At 43.4% G+C, this 21168-nt stretch overlaps 1 protein-coding gene across 1 annotated transcript; it reads right to left on the bottom strand.

Annotated features, from left to right (window-relative positions):
- Positions 1-4803: 4803 nt before the first annotated feature.
- On the bottom strand, positions 4804-20139 carry LOC144827830 (IgGFc-binding protein-like). Its single transcript, XM_078685996.1, has 2 exons — positions 20061-20139; positions 4804-6029 (listed from the first exon to the last, which is right to left on the bottom strand). Exons 1-2 carry the CDS (start codon positions 20137-20139, stop codon positions 4804-4806), a joined length of 1305 nt encoding a protein of 434 aa, XP_078542122.1.
- Between the last annotated feature and the right edge of the window lie 1029 nt (positions 20140-21168).

The raw sequence follows: 21168 nt of genomic DNA, 5'->3' as shown, positions 1-21168 counted from the left end.
TGTAATATTCAGCGCCAATAGGTCTAACTTTCACAAATGTGAGACCGATTGCTTTGCAAATGCTTGCATTTTGCTTCCCCTCACTACAAACCAAAACAAATTAGTAAAAGACATTATCATTTACGCCAATAGCTCTAACTCTCACAAATGCAAGACCAATTTGCATTGCTACTGCTTGTTTAAATCGCAGGACGTCAGGCTCGAGCTTGTTTTCTCAGCTCAAAGGTCAGCTGCACTAGCCTTATGCCACTCAATTGTGTGTTGTTTCTACGGTCATGTATCCCTGCGATGTTGTTACATTATTTCTCCTGTTGCCAAAGAAACCTTGGAATTAAGTGACAGTTTATTAACCATTTTAATACTTAACTTCTCTCCAACAAAGCCAATATATCTGCTTAAACACCTATAAGGTCCCAAAGGCGAGACCTATTGGCTATGCCAATGCTTGCTTCCAGGGGCGGTGACATGCAAGTTCTTCCTCTTGCAGTAATAGGCGATTTAGGTTCTTGTGTACCATATCTTGGTGACCATCGGTTACCCATAACTTCGGGGCTATTTTCACTCAAGTTGGCAACCACCGAATCTCACTATGGTTCAGAATTATCTATCAGGGCCAACACCATATGCCCTATGTGGGTTTCTGCCTACAAATATATTAAGTGTAAATGTGGACCTTCTTGTCTACTATATCACAGGTTAAGTCGTATATAGGATTTTCTTTTTTCTACTACGTTACTTACATCTGGGCACCAATTATTCTCTGGTTGATATGATATGTGCCTGGATTTTCTCTTATTTTATGACCACTACTAATTGACTAACTATTTGTAATAAAATTCGAGGGTATATTCAGGTACTTCCCTTTCCTAGCTATGATTTTAGGGTATTCCCGTTCCTATATATTTACTTTCCTCATTTCTTTCCCACCTGAGCCAATTCTAATTCATTTTCTGGAAAGCACTGTTAGAACTTACTCTTAGGTTATACAGAAAACTCTATATATGTATATAGTGTGATTCTATTGTTGTATTTCCCGTAGTGGCTCTATTGTATATAATTGTGGATATATGTTATGTTCTGTGAGCTGTCCACTCACTTGACTTTGTCTAGAGTGACTTTGTGGTAATAGTCCAAGCTCTGCGCCATCTCCTTGTCATTTTGGAGTGATTTGTGTGAAACTATTATGGTGTGTATATGTATATATCAATGTACATTATTATTTTTCTGATTTATTTTTGCATTTTTGTCTTTATGTGCCAATTTATTCTGTGTCCTTATGTGATTGTTTCAGCCCTGATGAAGTTCCTTCTGCACAAGGAACGAAACGCGTTGGGTGAGTGCTCGTTTTAACACATGTTAATAAAGAAGATTGATGGAGTAAATTTGTTCTCACGACTACTCTTCTGGTGCACCTTCCATTCCAAAGTATCTTTTCGTCTCAGTGGTGCTTAATGACGCTGAGTGCCAGAAGTAGATGCATAGGACACATATTCAAAAATCAGGGATTGAAGTGCTGAACCTGTGGTCAGTCGTTGTGTGCCCTTTTTCTTGGAACCTATTGCATTACAAATGCTTGTTTTGGAGAGCTGATGGTTCTGGGCAGAGCAGGCGCAAACGTGGACCTCATTCAGAAGAACACCTGAAGAGAGGTGAGCCTGAGAGTAGGACATCGGGTCTCCCTCGCCCCAATTCCACTCCCATTGAAAACGTCAAGTGGTAAACAGCTGTTGCATGCACTGCAGCAGGAAAGTGGCAGCAAAGTTGGTTTTAGAAGTGACTTCTGGCTGGAGCAGAAAATAAAGACAAGCCATAGAGGAATTGACCCTGGCAGGTCTAAGGCTTCCTTTGAAAATGTGTTGAATCTGCAGATGAGAAAACTTGACAATTAACTAAACACGCACCACAGGAACTTATAAGCAAAGTTAAAATATCTGCTCCGTTTGTGTGCAGTGCGGCTTTCCAATCTGAGTTTACCCCATACCTATTGCCTGCATTGCTTCTGTTTCTCTTCTATCAATCAATCAATCAAGACATTTGTATAGCGCACTACTCACCCGTAGGGTCTCAGGCGCTAGGAGGGGGGGGGTGCCGTTACTGCTCGAACAGCCAGGTCTTGAGCTTCTTCCTGAAGGAGAGGTGGTCTTGGGTCAGGCGTAGGTCTGACGGGAGGGAGTTCCAGGTCTTGGCGGCCAGGTAGGAGAAGGACCTACCTCCTGTTGTCGCTCTTCGGATGCGGGGGACGGCGGCGAGGGCGTGGCTGGTTGATCTGAGGTGGCGCTTGGGAGCGTAGAAGTTGATTCGGGTGTTGAGGTAGTTCGGGCCTTGGTCGTGTAGGGCTTTGTGTGCGTGGGTGAGGAGACGGAAGGTGATTCTTTTGTTGATGGGGAGCCAGTGCAGGTCTCTCAGATGTCCGGAGATGTGGCTGTTTCGTGGGATGTCGAGGATGAGTCTGGCTGAGGCGTTCTGGATCCGCTGGAGTCTCTTCTGGAGCTTGGCGGTGGTTCCGGCGTAGAGGGCGTTGCCGTAGTCCAGTCGGCTGGTGACGAGGGCCTGGGTGACAGTCTTCCTGGTCTCGGTGGGGATCCACCAGAAGATCTTCCGTAGCATGCGCAGGATGTTGAAGCACGACGAGGAGACGGCGAGGGAGGAGTCCAGGATGAAGCCCAGGTTGCGTGCGTGGTCCGTCGGTTTGGGTGCGGTGCCCAGGGCGGGGGGCCACCAGGAGTCGTCCCAGGCGGAGGGCGAGGAGCCCAGGATGAGGACCTCCGTCTTGTCTGAGTTCAGTTTCAGGCGGCTGGTCGTCATCCACTCGGCTACATCTCTCATCCCTTCGTGTAGGTTGGCTCTGGCGGCAGCGGGGTCGTTGGTCAGGGAGAGGATCAGCTGGGTGTCGTCGGCGTAGGAGATTATGTTGAGGTTGTGTTGGCGTGCGATGGCCGCGAGGGGGCTCATGTAGACGTTGAAGAGGGTGGGACTCAACGAGGATCCTTGAGGGACGCCGCAGATGACTTTGGTGGCCTCTGACTTGTACGGTGGTAGGCGGACTCTCTGTGTTCTTCCGTCGAGGAAGGAGGTGATCCATTCCAGTGCCTTCTCCTGGATTCCGATGTTGCCGAGGCGCTGCACTTGGGGGCGCTGGCAGACAGTATCGAATGCCGCGGAGAGGTCCAGGAGGATGAGGGCCGCTGTTTCTCCGTTGTCCATCATGGCTCGGATGTCATCGGTGGCAGCGATGAGGGCGGTCTCGGTGCTGTGTTTGGCTCGGAAGCCAGACTGTGAGGGGTCGAGGGATCCATTCGTCTCGAGGAAGGCGGCCAGCTGTTTGTTGACGGTCTTTTCGATGACTTTGGCCGGGAACGGGAGGAGCGAGATGGGACGGTAATTCTTGAGTTCGTTGGGGTCCGCTGTAGGTTTCTTGAGTAGAGCGCTGAGTTCTGCGTGTTTCCAGCTCTCCGGGAAGGTGGCGGTGTCGAAGGAGGTGTTGATAATGTCCCGCAGGTGGGGTGCGATGACAACGTCGGCCTTGTTGAAGACGTGGTGAGGGCAGGGGTCGGTCGGTCTTCTGATGCACACGCTAGTCTGTCGGGCATGAGGGACGCTTGTCTGTGTTTTGGGAGAATCTGGTGTACCTGCTGCCACTGTTGGGTGTGCGTGGGAAGTTGCACTATTTCTGGGTGCAATACATGTGTTCTGCATGTGAGGCAGGTTTGTACTGTTGTTGTGCCTGCTCTACGTATCCTGACGAAGCGAATCTTGGACTAATGCTGGCTGAATTGAAATACACCTGTATAAGCAAGTGAAGCTTGCACCGCTGCTGTCTCTGCTCCACCTCGTCGATGTATGGGAGAAAGCCTGCACTGCTGTCGCTTATGCACTGCTAGCTGCATTTGTTTGAGAGAAGATTGTATTTTTCTTGCCCTTGCTGGACCCGTTTTGTGGTGCAAGCTTTCTCCATGGCTCTGTAGGTTGCACTTGTGTCTGTGTGTGAGTGAAGTTTGTACTCCTGGTGCCTTTGTCATACCCGGGATGTTTGACAGGAAAATGGATGCAGCTGCTTCCCAGGCTATGTCTGTCTTGAATAAGTGTGACTATTGCTGCACCTGATTTGTATGTGTGAAGAAAGAGTGCACTGTTGTATCCCATCTTCGTGTGTGAGGGAAGTTGTTACTGCTGTGCTTGTGATCTAAGTTCATACATGTGTGTGTGATGAAGCTTGGACTAATGTCTGTGTTGTTTCTCTTCGTTGTGCAAAGGAACTTGCACTGCTTCTAGCCTGTTTTTTTTGTCTTTTGTTTGAGAACATCTTATTCTTTTGATGTCTATGCAGCTGTCATCCTCTGTGACTGTAGTGCTTCGATGCCTGCCTTTGTTCTGTGAGTCAGAGAATCTAATGCTGCAATTGCCTATTCTGCACCTGCATGCAAGTGAGATCTGCACTGCTGCTTCATGTGTGTGTGTGTGTGTGTGTAGGCAAAGTGTGTGTGTATGTGTGAATGTGTGTGTATGTATAAACATATGTGTGAGTAAAAGTGAAGTTCAAGGGGCATCTGAAGAAACTTCCTCTACCCCAGGCATTTTGTTGAATTGCTGTCCATGACCTCCCTCTCCTTTCTGCTTCTTGTAAAAGATCCTGAATCATATTGTAGGCTCTGACTTACATCCTGCACTCTTTTCCTTTCTAGATAGCTCTCTAGATAGCGTTGTGCTTTACAAATGCTCATACATACGCCGTGCATACAAACTCAATATTTTCACAGATAAAACTTCATCAGAAATTTTTAAAAAATGGCAAATAAAAAAATATTATTGTTCAATACCTGAAAATGACTCCGCTTGGCCGAGTGAATATCCGTAAGATACACAATATTCAACTCCATATACATAGATTCCAAATGTCTCCGACTGATGGGAAATTTCATGTTGCCCACCGATTTTCCCTAAATCCACTTCCCAACCTGTGAAGCCTTCCAGGTGCTGCATGGTCGGTACAAAATCACTTAGTGGTCTGAAGTCGAGAAGAAAATCGGATGACGGGGAGGATGAGCGAGACACAATAAATAGGGTGTTGTAATAAAAGGTATTGGTAACAAACTTGTAGTATCTCCTGGAGAAGCTGTTGGGTGGAACGGTCGTTATGAAAGGATCGATTGTGAATCCTAATGAACTGTAGCTCCCCTGGAAGAGATATCCGACCATGATTGACTCGGTCGCATTCACAAGCATCCCTGTTTTTAAGTCCACGCTGACTTGAGTTCCAGGCTCAAGGCTGTACTGTTGGGTGGTGCTTTCAGTACCAAGAGTGACTGTGGTGTTTGGTCTTGCAGCGATGATGATTATACGGTCTCTCCCACCTTTAGTCATCAGCGGGAATACAACAAATTGTTGCCCCCAACTTTGCACAGGATATAGCTGTTCGATTACAGTGTCACAAGCGCTGACAGGTGAGCTGTAACATGCACTACCACTGAAAACAGCCACAGGTGTTGAAGAAACAACTCTGGTGCCAGTCAGGTCATTAGGGTCACTGAGCAGAATGACCTCTTGTGGAGCCAGGGTGATGGTGACCATCTGTTTGTCTTCATATCTGGTTCCATCAATGACCAAGGAGCCGGACACTGTGATATTGACTTGCGTCTCAACATCTTCGCCATTGCCAACAGCAAAGTGGTTTCCATACCCACCTGGGGATGTGAAAACAAAGTACTCTGTGCCCAAGTCTTGTTTGGAGAGGCAGGCAAAGGCATCAGCAGAGTACACATGTGTGTTAAATGCAATGACTGAAATATCTGCATCTGAGCTCACTGTCACCAGCTTCCTTGATCTTTCACCCGCCCTGAGCATGAAGTCTGAAGGTAGGACCACCTCTGTTGTGCTGTTCTTTGCCAAGAGCACAGTCTGATTGAAGGGTGGACAGGGGGCTGTGACCTGCACCATGCATGGCTCATCATAACTGCTCAGCTCTAGTGCGAGGGTGGCTGACGTTTCCAAATTTTCAGTTAAGGCTACAATAAAACTTCTTCCTATAGAGCCTGAAACAATGCAAGGAAACAAAAAACATTTTTTTTAATGTGAGACCTTTTAATATGTAATATTTGTTTCTTGACAAAAAGGTGCATAATGATAACAAAAAACATAAATGTAAGGAGATACAAGTCTTCCACTTTTCATGTGTCCTGAGGTCTATTAGCCCTACTTTCGCTCTATTGAAGACTGTTGGATATATTTACTAAAGGCTCAGGCAACAAATCTCAGCAACCAAAAATGCAGTATTGCATGAAAGGGAGAGATGAGAATAGCAAAATATGCAAAGAGATTTGGTATTCTCCTTCTCTCTCCCTAACGCTGGCGCATACACCTTTTCACCATAGTACATAGTGTCTGCTATAAATTTTGTACTGAAAGAGAACCCTTCCTTCCTTTATTTATTTATTTATTTATTTATTTTTTCAGCACGTAGCCATTTACACAAAAAAAACGAAGAAAACAAAGAGCATTATCCAAATTGATCACTCCTAAAACATACAGGTTGCAACACCAGTACACATTAAACCAAAGAGCAAATTGTATACTTCCTCCATTCTCTATAAAAGTGAGTATATAAAGCAAGTTTCCAGGGGGTGACACCAATATGAGTATTATCGGATATTGGCCTTCGAGGATCATCTTAATGTATTGCAGGTGTTAAGTGTTCAATAAGAGCACCCCAGATCTTAATATCCAGTCTCCTTTTCTGTAGCCCTTTGATGGCATAAGGGCTAGTTTCCAGTTTACATATAGCATACAACTTTCCTCTCCACATTTCAAAGGTGGGGTTTTCTTTCGGCCACCACAGCGGTGCTATACATAGTCTAGCCACTGCAACAGCAAGATATATTAAATATCTAAATGTATACATTCCCTGTGCTAGCACACCATCGTCTAATACCCCCAGTAACATGACTGTAGGGGTTATCACAATCTGTTCCCCTGTAACTTCCGTCAAAAAGGTCTGCATCATATTAATTAATTGTTTCAGTACTCGACATGTAGAGAACATACGGACTATATCTATAGGTTCCTGTGGGTCAACTATCCCACCAGGTACCTCCAGTATGCGCCAGGGAGTTGCGTTGCCGAGAGGTGTTCAGAGGCCACGCCCCCTTTTTACAACTCTCTGCAAAGCAGCTCCGTGGCACTTACTGGAGGTACCTGGTGGGCTAGTTGGCCCCCAGAGAACCTCAGGATTGACAAGGAATTCATTCCCCGGGGCTAATTACAAATAAACCAGGCTTCGTTTTTTTTTTACACGGGATCTGCGTATCCTGTGATTTAAAAAAATATATATTTATATTTTGGCCATGGGGGTCCTTGTGGGACCCCCTGAGCAGGCCTAGGGGGTTAGGGTGTTTCTACCCTGCCCTCTTTGTGTCTTTTACGCACTTGTTTTTCAGTTTTCTTGTGCCTCGGTTCTACCGTGACACAAGATGGCTACCAACACTTCCTGGTTTGGAGTGTTGACAGACAGTTGACCGCTAATTAGCCTGCAGCTTGTACTCGTAAGGGTACGCGCATGATCCTCGGAGGATACGGGTACCCTACTCCGTCCATAGATATATCTATGATTTTACTTTTGATTTTCTCAGGAACTACTTCATGGATTTACACCATTTAACACAAAACGTGATCTGTGAACCAAACTCTACCTTTTTGCTGAATTTGGTGTAATTCCATTCAGCAGTTCAGGCTGTAGCCGCGGCTAAAGGTCCCTATGGAAAATTACATGGGAAAACACGTTTTGGGGGTACCTACCCCCGGGACACTGCAGTTTGCTATGGTAGGGCGGGAGAACAAACTGCTTTGGTTTTTGGAAGAGAGAGCAGGAAACCTGCTCTCTCTTCCAAAAACCAAAGCCGATTGCTTTTCTATATGGGGAGTAGCATGTTAGCTGCTCCGCAAGTAGAAAAGCAATTCCGGCTCCCGCAGGATGCGGGGAGCCAGCAGGGACCATGGGGGGATTGGGGACCCCCCCACGTCCCCCAATGAGGAGGGCCAGCCCCCAGGGAATGGGGTCCCCGGGGCCATAAGAAGCCACAGGAGTGAGGCAAGGCAGCCTCCCTCCAAAAGAGGTTTATTTTTCTAAAAAGGCCATGCCCCTGGGGATGGGGTCCCTGGGACGAAAAGGGCCTTGGGAGGGGGGCCCCCTTCTTAAAAGTACATTTTTAAAAAAACGGGATCGGGGAAAACTGCTCTCTCTTCCAAAAACGAAAGACTATTGCTTTTCTACATGGAGAGCAGCATGTTAGCTGCTCCCCATGTAGAAAAGCAGTGCCGGCTCCCGCAGGACGTGGGGAGCCGGCAGGGACCGTTGGGGAATTGCGATCCCTGGGGCAAGTAGTGGCCCGGTAGGGGGGCCACGCGACCCCCCTCCCCATTAAGAAAAAACACATTTTAAAAAAAACAATGGCCGGCCCCGGGGGATGGGGTCCCCGGGGCCAGATGTGGCTTGGGAGTGGGGCCACGCGGCGCCCCTCCACAACAAATGTTTTTAAAAAAATGAGGCAGAGCCCTGGAGGATGGGGTCCCCGGGGCTAAAAGAAGCCTCTGGAGCGGGGCCTCGCAGCCCACTCCCCATTTTTTTATTTAAAAAAAAATACTGGGAAAGCCCTGAGAGATGGGGTCCCCAGGGCAAAAAAATAAAAAAAGAAGGGGGGCTACACAGCCCCCCTTCTTAAAAAAAAGAAAAAAAAGAAAAACACCCCCTGCTGCCTTTGCAGAGGGGGGATGAACTCTCCTTGAATACTGGGGGTCCCTGGAGGCCAACTAGCCCACCAGGAACCTCCAGTATGCTCCAGGGGTCTGCGTTGCAGAGTGGTGTTCTGAGGCCCCTTTTTACACCTCTCTGCATAACAGCTTTGTGGCGCTTACTAGAAGTAGCTGGTGGGCTAGCTGCGCCCCAGGCACCCTCGGGATTCAAGGGGAGTTAATCCCCCAACTTAAAATGCGCCACGGGGCGTGGTTGCACAGTGGTGAAGGGAGGGGGGCGGGGCCTGAGTTCACATGTGTGCAAACACACCTTGTGGCATGGTTTAAGTTGGTGAATTAATTCCTTGTCAACCCTGAGGTTCCCTGGGGCTCCAGTAAGCACCACGGAGCTGCGTTGCGGAGTGTTGTAAAAAGGGGCGTGACCTCTGAACACCTCTCTGCAACGCAGCCCCCTGGTGTATACTGGGGGTACCTGGTGGGCTAGTTGGCCCCCAGAGACCCTCAGGATTGAGGAAGAATTAATTCCCCAACTTAAAACGTGCCACAGGACATGTTTGCAGACATGTCACTTCAGGCCGTGCCCCTTTCCTTCACCACTGTGCAACCGTTCCCGTGGCGTGTTTTAAGTTGAGGAATTAATTTTCTTTCAATACTGATGGTGCCTGTGGGCCAAATAGCCCAGTTCTGATCCTAAAAAGTAATTCTAACCATACTTACAGTAACTTGGATTTCCTTCCATAGGCTAACATTGACTGGTTTCGCTTGGAAATTCTTACAAGTATGGAGTTTTCCAACTTTTAAATATTCACCTAAAATGATCTGAACAACTAATATTGATTTACTCACCTGTTATCAGGAGATGACCCAGTGATGCATCTTTTAGCCCAGCACTGACCCTGAAAAGTAATTCTAACCATACTTACCAGTAACTTGTATTTCCTTCCATAGGAATCCATTGTCTGCTTTTCACCAGAAAAGTTTCTAAGTGTCTATTTTCACAAATACAAATATTCCTACAAAAACGCCTGTATGACTTAAACGCATTCTTTCAACTGTTTACAGGAGATGCACCAGTGCTGGATCCAGGATCCAACACTGAGTAAGAAAAAGTAACAATAACACTATTTACCTGCTAAGTGAATATGGAAGTGAATTTCCTTCCGTAGTGTAACATTGACTGGTTTCACTTGGAAAGTATGGAGTTTTGTAACTTTAAAATCTTCCTCTAAAATCAGCCAAACTACGAATTCCGATTTACTCACCTGTTATCAGGAGAGACCTAAGTGCTGCATCTTTCAGCCAAGTACTGATCCTGAAAAGTAATTCTAACCACACTTACAGTAACTTGAATATCCTTCCATAGGCTAACATTGACTGGTTTCACTTGGAAAGAGGTGAGGCGCCGCGGCCAGGGCGACTGACGCTGGAATCTGGGGATCACGGTTCCACGGCACCGGCGGCAGGTTAGCCCAGCACCATGTGACTGTGGGCAATAGCTTGCTTAATCTTCCTGACGGCCCCGAACGCCTGGAGACACTTCCGGGTGATTGTTCCCGCTTTACAAATGTGGATTAATATCATTATTTTGTGTGGAGTTTTGGAACTTTCAAATATTCCCCTAAAATCAGCCGAACTACGAATTCCGATTTACTCACCCGTTATCAGGAGAGACCTCAGTGCTGCATCTTTCAGCCCAGTACTGATCCTGAAAAGTAATTTTAACCATACCTACCAGTAACTTGAATTTCCTTCCATAGGATATCATTGCCTGTTCTATAAAATATATATAAATTAAAAAATATATAAAATACAAAACAAATTACAATTTCAATATTTAAAAAAAAAAATTATAATTATATAAAAAATATGTAATGTAATTTAAAAAGTTAAAATATCCAATAACAATTAATACATATAGAAATTATCATTTACAAAAACTTTGAAATTCACTGAAAAAACCATAAGCTTTCAGCCACGTTTTAGTTAGGAATTTGCATTTAAAAAACTTTAGAAATGTACTGAAAAAAACATAGGTTTCAGGGACGTTATAGTTAGGAATTAGCATTAAAAAACCATAGGTTTCAGACATTTTATAGTTAGTTGGACATTTCACTCTTCCAAAACCATTAAAATTCCCCCGTTATGGTTAGTTCAGCTAATTATAACTTGCGCGTCCGCAATGCACTGCTGATGACGTCACATATTACATCACTCATGACATGCTCAGTGATATCACTAATGACGTCACTAATGACATCTCAAATTACATAACTGATGACATCATCCTTGTGAAAGAGTGGCAGACCTCCTCTCACCATAACATAACCTTTGATATACACATTCAAAAATAGAAACAAAAATTAAAAAAAATGGAGATACCAATGCCAGTTACAACAACCTATTCAGTAATTCCAACATCTCCATACACATCCACTCATTCACCAACAGTTCTATATAGTCACTCATACATGTTCTCACTCATCATATGTACTCATACACCTATACATCCTGTTACACACCGACACTCATCCATAGAGTTACTCACACACATACTCACACATGCAAATAAACTATCAAACATCCATTTACTTGCATATACAGCTATACACACAATACTACACTTACTTCTACAGAAACGTACACATACTTACTCTCTTAAACAATCACTTATAGAAACACATACTTATTTGTACAAGAACTCTTCCAATTTCTCAATCTCACATATACTCACTTATATACATCAATATTCACATATACTAGTTTAAAACATATGTAGTTACTCATAAAGATACTATTGAGACAGTCATTCACTGACTAACACGCCCATACAAACACTCACCCACCCAACAGTCCTGCACACATGCTGTCTTCAAAACACATACAGTGAGTCACTCATTCATGCATCTATGCGCTAAGTAATACCCCCCACCAAACCATACAGACACTCATACTGACACTCAAAAAACCAACTAATAACCCATATAGACACTCATGTAGCTACTCACCAACCCATGCAGCCACTTATACACAAAGTGAGACACTGATACAGATATTTACATATTTAATAAACATTACTCGCTAATACATGTATTCACTAAGACACACTTAATAAGTCAGTTATACAATCAATTTTAGAAAAAAAACATCCATTTTAACACGTATTTACCCATTTATTCTTCCATCGATCTTTAGCTATACATCTATAAAAAATATTTATTTTTCAGAAAGACACTCATTCACTGGATGATGTCATCAGTGATGTCATTTGAGATGTCATCAGTGATGTCATGAGTGATGTAATATTTGACGTCATCAGCAGTGCATTGCGGGCGTGCAAGTTATAGTTCGCTGAACTAACTATAAATGGGGAATTTCAATGGTTTTGTATGAGTGAAATGTCCAACTAACTATAAAATGTCTGAAACCTATAGTTTTTTCGGTGAATTTCCAAGGTTTTTTAAATCCTAATTCCTAACTATGACGTCCCTGAAACCTATGTTTTTTTCAGTGAATATATATATATATATATATATATTTTTTTTCACTGAAAAAACCATAGGTTTCACACATGTTATAGTTAGCTGGACATTTCATTTGCAGGACTGTATGGGTGGATGAGTGTGTGTATGGGTGTGTTAGTGAGTGAATGACTGTCTCAATAGTATCTTTATGAGTATTTACATATGTTTTAAACTAGTATATGTGAGTATTGATGTACATAAGTGAGTATATGTGAGAGTGAGAGATTGGAAGAGTTCCTGTATAAATGAGTATGTGTTTCTATATGTGATTGTTTTAGAAAGTAAGTATGTGTACGTTTCTGTAGAAGTAAGTGTAGTGGTGTGTGTATAGCTGTATATGCAAGTAAATGGATGTTTGAATTATTTGCATGTGTGAGTATGTGTGTGAGTAACTCTATGGAAGAGTATCAGTGTGTAACAGGATGTATAGGTGTATGAGTACATATGATGAGTGAGTACATGTATGAGTGACTATATAGAACTGTTGGTGAATGAGTGGATGTGTATGTAGATGTTGGAATTACTGAATAAGTTGTTGTAACTGGTATTGGTATCTCCATTTTAAAAAAAAAATTATTTTCTATTTCTGAATTTGTGTATCAAAGGTTATATTAAGGTGAAAGGAGGTCTGCCACTCTTTCACAAGGAGGATATCATCAGTGATGTCATTTGAGATGTCATCAGTGATGTCATGAGTGTTGTCACTGACCATGTAATGAGTGATGTAATATGTGATGTCACCAGCAGTGCAAGTTATAGTTCGCTGAACTAACTATAACGGAGGAATTTCAAATGAGTGAAATGTCCAGCTAACTATAACATGTGTGAAACCTATGTTTTTTTAAGTGAATTTCTATGGTTTTTTAAATGCTAATTCCTAACTATAACAAGGCTAAAACCCATGGTTCTTTCAGTGAATTTCTAAGGTTTTTTAAATGCTTATTCCTAACTATAATGTGGCTGAAACCTATGGTTTTTTCAGTAAATTTCAAAGGTTTTGTAAATGATCCTTTTTAAATGTATTAATTGTTATATTTTTTATACTGATTTACTACATTGTTTTAAAGTATTTAATTTGAGATATTTTACTTTTTAAATTACATTCCATATTTGTAATATAAATTGATAAAAAAAGTTTTTTAAAAATAATGAAATTATAATATATATTTTTTTATTTGATATTTTTTTAATGTATAGATATTTATATAGCAGGCAATGATATCCTATAGAAGGAAATTAAAGTTACTGGTAAGTACGGTTAAAATTACTTTTCAGGATCAGTACTGTGCTGAAAGATGCAGCACTGAGCTCTCTCCTGATAACAGGTGAGTAAATTAGAATTCGTAGTTTGGCTGATGTTTGAGGAATTTTTTAAAGTTCCAAAACTCCACACGTAGAAGAATTTCCAAGTGAAACCAGTCAATGTTAGCCTATGGAAGGAAATTCAAGTTACTATAAGTACGGTTAGAATTACTTTTCAGGATCAGTAGTGGGCTGAAAGAAGCAGCTCCGAGGTCTCTCCTGATAACAGGTGAGTAAATCGGAATTCAAAGTTCGGCTGATTTTAGAGGAATTTTTTTAAGTGACCAAACTCCACACGTAGAAGAATTTCCAAGTGAAACCAGTCAATGTTAGCCTATGGAAGGAAATTCAAGTTACTGAAGGTATGGTTAGATTTACTTTTCAGGATCAGTAGTGGGCTGAAATATGTAGTACTGAGGTCTCTCCTGATAACAGGTGAGTAAATCGGAATTCGTAGTTCAGCTAATTTTAGAGGAATTTGTTTTAAGTTCCAAAACTCCACACGTAGAAGAATTTCCAAGTGAAACCAGTCAATGTTTGCCTATGGAAGGAAATTCAAGTTACTGTAAGTAAAGTTAGAATTACTTTTAGTAAGTATGGGCCAAAAATGTGTTCCGCTTGCGGAATTTGCTGATTTTCTGCAATTTCGCGATCCGTGAATCACGCGAAATTGCGGCAAAATCCACGAATCCGCGAGCGGGACGAATTTTGTTCAGGAAGCACTTACAAGGTTACAGCAGGTGTCCAAGTTGAAGCTAATTTTTTTGTAACCATTTACAAAAGGGTTACAAAGAAATTAACTTCAACTTGGGCACCTGCTGTAACCCTGTAAGTGCTTCCTGAGCGGCGCCTCGTTGCCTACTTGCAAGTATTCTCTGACCCTGCTCTCACCCTCAAAGCAGGGTCAGAGAATAGTTACAATTAGGCAACGAGGCTCCTGTCACAAAAATTAAACCTCAGCAGGAAGCACTTACAGATATAAATAAAGCAGGTACCCGAGTTGAAGCTCAATTTCAGTAACACATTATTATAATCAGCCCAAGAATCTAGTGAGCATAGTCGATGCTAGGCAGGTGTGCTTTCTCCCCAAACTTACCGTCTACAAATAGCTGCAATCCGTGATGGAGGTCTAGGCATCCACGAGTTTCTCAAGCGCATTCCCCCTGTACTTCCAGTGACCAGGAGGCTGCGTTCTCCTCATCTGATGCTCTGATCGGTCTCTGACCCTTTATAAACAAGAGGCATGTGAACTCGCACAAAAGCCCGGCCCCACACACACTAGTCTATGCAACCTCTTCCCGCCCTTTCCCCCACTGTGATGGACAGCTCACTCGAGGGACCTCGGTGCCTATGGGCGCGGTGGCAAAGTTACAGACACACGTGGTGACTGGACAACTCTTCTGGGCCTTTACACAGCTGTAGTGTAGGAAAAGCACGATACATTTACCCAACAAGGTAACACTTACTGAGTAGCCAGTAGAAAGTACTCCAGTTGAATATAGTGCAATTGCAAAAAAATCCATGATTTTGCGGGAAAATCCGTGAATTCGCAGATTTTTTTTGGGGCGAATTTGCAAACCGCGAATTTGCAAAATTCGCCCATACTTAATCAGTAGTGGGCTAAACGATGCAGCGTGAAACCAGTCAATGTTAGCCTATGAAAAGAAATTCAATTTACTGTAAGTATGGTTAGAATTACTTTTCAGGATCAGTAGTGGGCTGAAAGATGCAGCATTGAGGACTCTCCTGATAACAGGTGAGTAAATCGGGTTTCGTAGTTCGGCTGATTTTAGAGGAATTTTTTTTTAAAGTTCCAAACCTCCTCACTTAGAAAAATTTCCAAGTGAAACCAGACAATGGATTCCTATGGAGGGAAATTCAAGTTACTGTAAGTACGTTTAGAATTACTTTTCAGGATCAGTAGTGGGCTGAAAGATGCAGCACTGAGGTCTCTCCTGATAACAGGTGAGTACATTGGAATTTGTAGTTCGCCTGATTTTAGAGGAATATTTTGCTCAACATTGAAGGAAGTGGGCGGGGCCTGAGGTGACATGTGTGCAAGCACGCCCTTTGGCACGTTTTAAGTAGGGGAATTCATTCCTCAATTCCTTCAATCCAGAGGTCCCCTGTGGGCCAACTAGCCCACCAGGTACCTCCAGTATGCGCCAGGGAGCTGCGTTGCAGAGAGGTGTTCAGAGGCCACGGCCCCTTTTTATAACACTCTGCAACGCAGCTCCGTGGTGCTTACTGGAGGTACCTGTTGCGCTAGTTGGCCCCTAGGGGACCTCTGGATTGAAGAATTAATTCCCCAACTTAAAATGTGCCACAAGGCATGTTTGCACACATATCACCTCAAGCCCCGCCCCGTACCTTCACCACTGTGCAAACGCGCCCCGTAGCTTGTTCTCAGTTGGGGGATTAAGTCCCCTTGCATGCTAGGGGTCCCTGGGGCCAACTAGCCCACCAGGAACCTCCAGTATGTGCCAGGGGGCTGTATTGCAGAGATGTGTAAAAAGGGGCGTGGCCTCATTACACCTCTCTGCAACGCAGCCCCCTGGCGTGTTTGCAGAGGGGGAACTAATTACCCTTGAATACTGGGGGTCCCTGGGGGCCAACCAGCCCACCAGGAACCTCCAGTATGTGCCAGGGGGCTGCATTGCTGAGAGGTGTAAAAAGAGGCATGGCCTCTTTACACATCTCAGCAAGGCAGCCCCCTGGTGCATTTACAGAGGGGGAACTAATTCCCCTTGAATACTGGGGGTCCCTGGGGGACAACTAGCCCACCACGAACCTTGTATGCGCCAGGGTGCTGCGTTGCTGGATTGAAGAATTAATTCTCCTACTTAAAATGTGCCACAAGGCATGTTTGCACACATATCACCTCAAGCCCCGGCCCGTACCTTCACCACTGTGCAAACGCGCCCGTAGCTCGTTCTTAGTTGGGAGATTAAGTCCCCTTGCATACTAGGGGTCCCTGGGGCCAACTAGCCCACCAGGAACCTCCAGTATGTGCCAGGGGGCTGTGTTGCAGAGAGGTGTAAAAAGGGGCGTGGCCTCATTACACCTCTCTGCACAGCAGCCCCCTGGCGTGTTTGCAGAGGGGGAACTAATTACCCTTGAATACTGGGGGTCCCTGGGGGACAACTAGCCAACCAGGAACCTTCAGTATGCGCCAGGGTGCTGCGTTGCAGAGAGGTGTAAAAAGGGGTTTGGCCTCTTTACACGTCTCTGCAAGGGAGCCCCCTGGAGCATACTGGAGGCTCCTGGTGGGCTACTTGTCCCCCAGGGACCCCCAGTATTCAAGGGGTATTATTGCCCCCCTCTGCAAACGCGCCAGTGGGTGCATTTGCAGAGTGGTGCCTTAATTTTTGGGGGGGATCGGCAGGGTACGCGTCCCCTACGCGCATCCCGCAATTTTTTTAAAAAATAAATAAAATTTAGGTCCTTGGGGGTCCTTCTGGGACCCCCTGAGCAGGCCTCGGGGGTCAGGGTGTTTCTACCCTGCCCCCTTTTCGCGTTTTTTGCGTTTCTTTTTCTGTTTTCTTGTGCCTTGGTTCTACCGAGGCACAAGATGGCTGCCAACACTTCCTGGATTGGAATGTAGACAGACAGTTTACAGCCAATTAGCATGCAGCTTGTGCTCGTAATGGTACGCGTACTATCCTCGGACAGTACGCGTACGGTATTTCGTCTATAGATATATCTATGATTTTACTTTTGATTTTCTCAGGCTGCAGCCTCACTTAAAGGTCCCTATGGAAAATTGCATGAGGAAAACACATTTTGGGACCCCCTTTTTTCTCAACCCCACTTGACAAATCACCCCGAAACTTTCAAGGAAGGAGCATAGCAGAGCAGGCCATCTTCTTTGAGAAATTCACGAAAATTCGTCGACCGGCGCCAAAGTTATTCCAAATAGAATGTTGCGGATTTCCTATAGAAACTAGGTCCTAACTATAACTACCTACTTGCGACCGCCAGTAGGTAATATATATATGTATACACAGAAAAAACCATTGGTTTCAGGGATGTTATAGTTATAGTTAGCTGAACATTTCACTCATCCAAATTCCTCTGTTATAGTTAGTTCTGTCAACTATAACTCGCACGTCCGCAATGCACTGCTGACTTTCATAAAGATTTTTCACTGTTTATATTTTCCCAAATATATTGCTATATACCTGGTACACAATAAAAAATCATTGCAAGGTGCTTCTTGGTGAATATACAGGTCCAATAAATCCCCACAACCAGAAGGATCCAGCGGATTCAACAGTATATTGCTTTGAAAATCTGTCATACTTAAATGAAGTTACAGGTGAAAACGTTGGCACAAATGGCATAGCAACTAATTTTCAATTTTTCCTATTTTCAACTGTTAGTTTAAAAAAAACAATTGAAGGATCTACAAAACTGACCCCTTGCTGAAATCAGATTTTTGTCAACTTTATTGAAATATATAGCTTTCCAGAATCAATTATTGCTTTTATACCTATTTCTACCATCAACTAGATGGAGGTTGAAAGCACAAAAAATAGCAAAAATAGGCTATGTTCCAGTAAAATGCCAAAACTGTAAAAAATGTTGGTTTCCTGACAAATGCCACTCTGTCCCTGAAAGCTGGGAAGATGGTGATTTCATCCCCATAAACCCTTTGTTGATTCCATTTTCAGGGTTAAAAGACAGACGCTTTTCTCTTCAGCACTTTTTTTCCAATTTTTCCCAAAGCAAAACAACAAATGTGGCTGTATTTTGGCAAGTTTCTGGGTTCCCTCCAAGGGAATCAACAAACCCTGGGTACTTTTAAAATCCCCATGATGTTGGAAGAAAAGGACACAAATTTGGTGTGGATACCTTATGTAGTTAAAAGGTTACAATGGCCAAAGCGCCAACTACACTAAATAGCCAAAAAAAAGGCTTAGCACAGGGGAAGGAAAAGACCTAGCAGCGAAAGGTATATATTACAAGGCTACACAGAGGTGTTCCTATTTGCACAGTAAATATCACATGCCTGCACAGAAGTGCTAATACTGTATGTTACATATCAGATCCCTGCACAAAATCGCTTAGACTTCGGGTATCTTGTTTTAGGTTTAAACCTATAATACCTGATAAAATCCCACCGAAAGAGAAATAGCACTCACCAGTGTAAACATATTAACACTGAAAACACACTTGCACAACCACAAACTAAATGCCATTCAAAGAAAGGAAAAGGAGAGTGAAAGAGCAATTTGTATTTCTTTCTGAAGGGGTCAATACATTGTAACTTTGTTATACAAGGTAGCAGCAAGAAAGAATAGGCTACAATTATTCTGCTCTAGTTTTGTTATTTAGGGATACCATTAAAATATTGTTTCTTCTTCCTTTTGCAGTTTTGTGGGCTAAAATCATGTTTTAGGTCTTGTCGAAAAATGTCATAAACTGTAGAGAATCAGGAACTAACAAAATCATATTTGATATTTTGGCTACATTTGACATTTGATTCTTTCACTGATAGGTAAAATGTCTGGTTTCATGAGAATCTTTCCCAATATGTACCATCACATTTCCCCACAGAGAATGGGTAAAACCCTTTGATACATCAGTATTCTATTGAGTGAGTTCTAGTGAGGCAGTATTGTTAGTAGGTGAATTGCCAAACACCCCATGCTTTAAACATTCACTGCAAGGTGTAGTGACAGGTAATGTGAAAAGAGTGCTGTCACCAAGCATCTGGGATAGTGGTGAAAATATGACACCAGACTTTTGGAAAACATGGAACTCAGTGTCACTTGGAATGCATCTGCAAAATATATACAAAGTTCAACAAAGATTGGAATGATATTGTTTGTACATGCAGCGATTTAGGTTTGTATATGAAAAGGTTGTTTGAACTACCTGTCAAAATTGATACCTGAGCTGAAGTGTTTCCTTGTAGAAGATCCTTGCCACTTGCTAGAGGGTATGCTGAAAGCATCTTTACAATTCTCAGAGTTAATGAAGAATACTATTGGCTCCTTTGTCCATTTTGGCGCATTGTTTTGTTATGTTCAGGATGTAGAATGAAAATATTTCTCATTTTGTGCGCTGGGTGGCATCAAAGAAAGTCATACTAACCATATCATTTAGTTGGTGGTTCTTAGTGCTAGAGGCTGTGAATGCAATGTTACAACTGTTTACAGAATGTTTTGTGGAGTGATGATGCCAAAGGCAAGAAATGGAAAAACACTATTTCTCTTGCATTCAATGGAGCAAAAATATGTAACCACTGATAAACACTGTTTTATTAAGGTATTGAAATCACTTGAAAACACTGGAAAAAACACACCAGAATTTACCAAAAATAGAAACCGGAAACCGGAAAGCCTACTTCTACTGCACATTCAATGTTGCATGCCTTCACATATTAAATACTCTTTTCCTTACACAGAAGCACTAGCAGCGCCCTATAAGTTATTAAGGTTCATTGACGTGAGGCTTGGTGCTGCCCAGAAGCTGTTAGCACTGCCTTACCTTCAGAGCTCTGTTCTACGGTGGTTGCTGTCCAAATGAGCAGGAAGCCCAGGAGCAGGACTAGACGGCACCAAGTCATGCTTAATTGCTTACCATGGAGTGTGTCTGCAGGAAATAACTGCTAAGAAAATGCAGCAACAGAGAGGTGAGCACTGGGACTGCAGAGGGTTGGTGTGTGGTGGAGATGTGAGCAAGGTGTCCTGGGTTACTTATATCTACCAGCCTCCAAGTAGGGGTACATGTTCGGAGGGTGGAAAGAACAATTTTTGACTGGTTCCTTCCTTGACTGCACTCTTATTGGAAAACAAATACCTGTCCATCCACAGCCACAATGCAGCATTGAAAGGAATGTGTGCAAGAATCTGCAAAGGTAATTTTCTGAACTGACTTCCTCACCAGTGCGCAGTGTGTCCTGGAGACTCACACTAGAAATTCTGGCTGTTTGACATACACACATGAGTTAGTGACAGTGCATATTGAGCCAGTGGGAAAGACCATGGCTTGCATGAGGTTTGCCCTCAATGCCTCCATGTAAATGCAAGGATAAGTGCCTGGGGGCATCCGGTTAGCCCAGGTTGATGATCCTTGTGACATTGGGGGCTGGCCGAGATTCCCATAAAATTCAAGATGAATACAGTTGTGAACACGCACTAAAGGGCAAGACACGCCTGCAACTTGTGGGTATATAGATTCAGGACAGGGTGTAAGTGGCCTGTCACCCCTGTAGTCAAGCTCCCACTCACCTGATAATCATTGTCTCCTTGGTTACAATCCTCAAGGCCAATGCTAACTGAGCACGTCTAATAAGAGAAGGAGAGAAAAGACACACAAAATGCTGCATTCAGTGTTTCAGTCACCAACACCCATACAGAAGGAGCCACGAGTCGAATATTCCTATTATCCTACTAGGAATATCATAATCCTGAAGGTTTCCTATTAGTCACATAGGAAATACAGGCGTAGAACCAAAGTGACAGAAATGAGCAAGGGGCTTCAGACACCAATCCAGAGGCATAGGCAAGCGACAGGGCAAAGTAGGAGGAAACACAATAGTAAAACATAGGGCTTCTAAAATCAGCAAGAAAATACAAGAGACATATTGTGACTT

This window comes from Lissotriton helveticus, chromosome 4_1 (genome assembly GCF_964261635.1).
Source record: "Lissotriton helveticus chromosome 4_1, aLisHel1.1, whole genome shotgun sequence".
NCBI lineage: Eukaryota > Metazoa > Chordata > Amphibia > Caudata > Salamandridae > Lissotriton > Lissotriton helveticus.
Note: the sequence above shows the minus strand (reverse complement) of the source record. Positions and strands in the feature narration are given on the sequence as shown.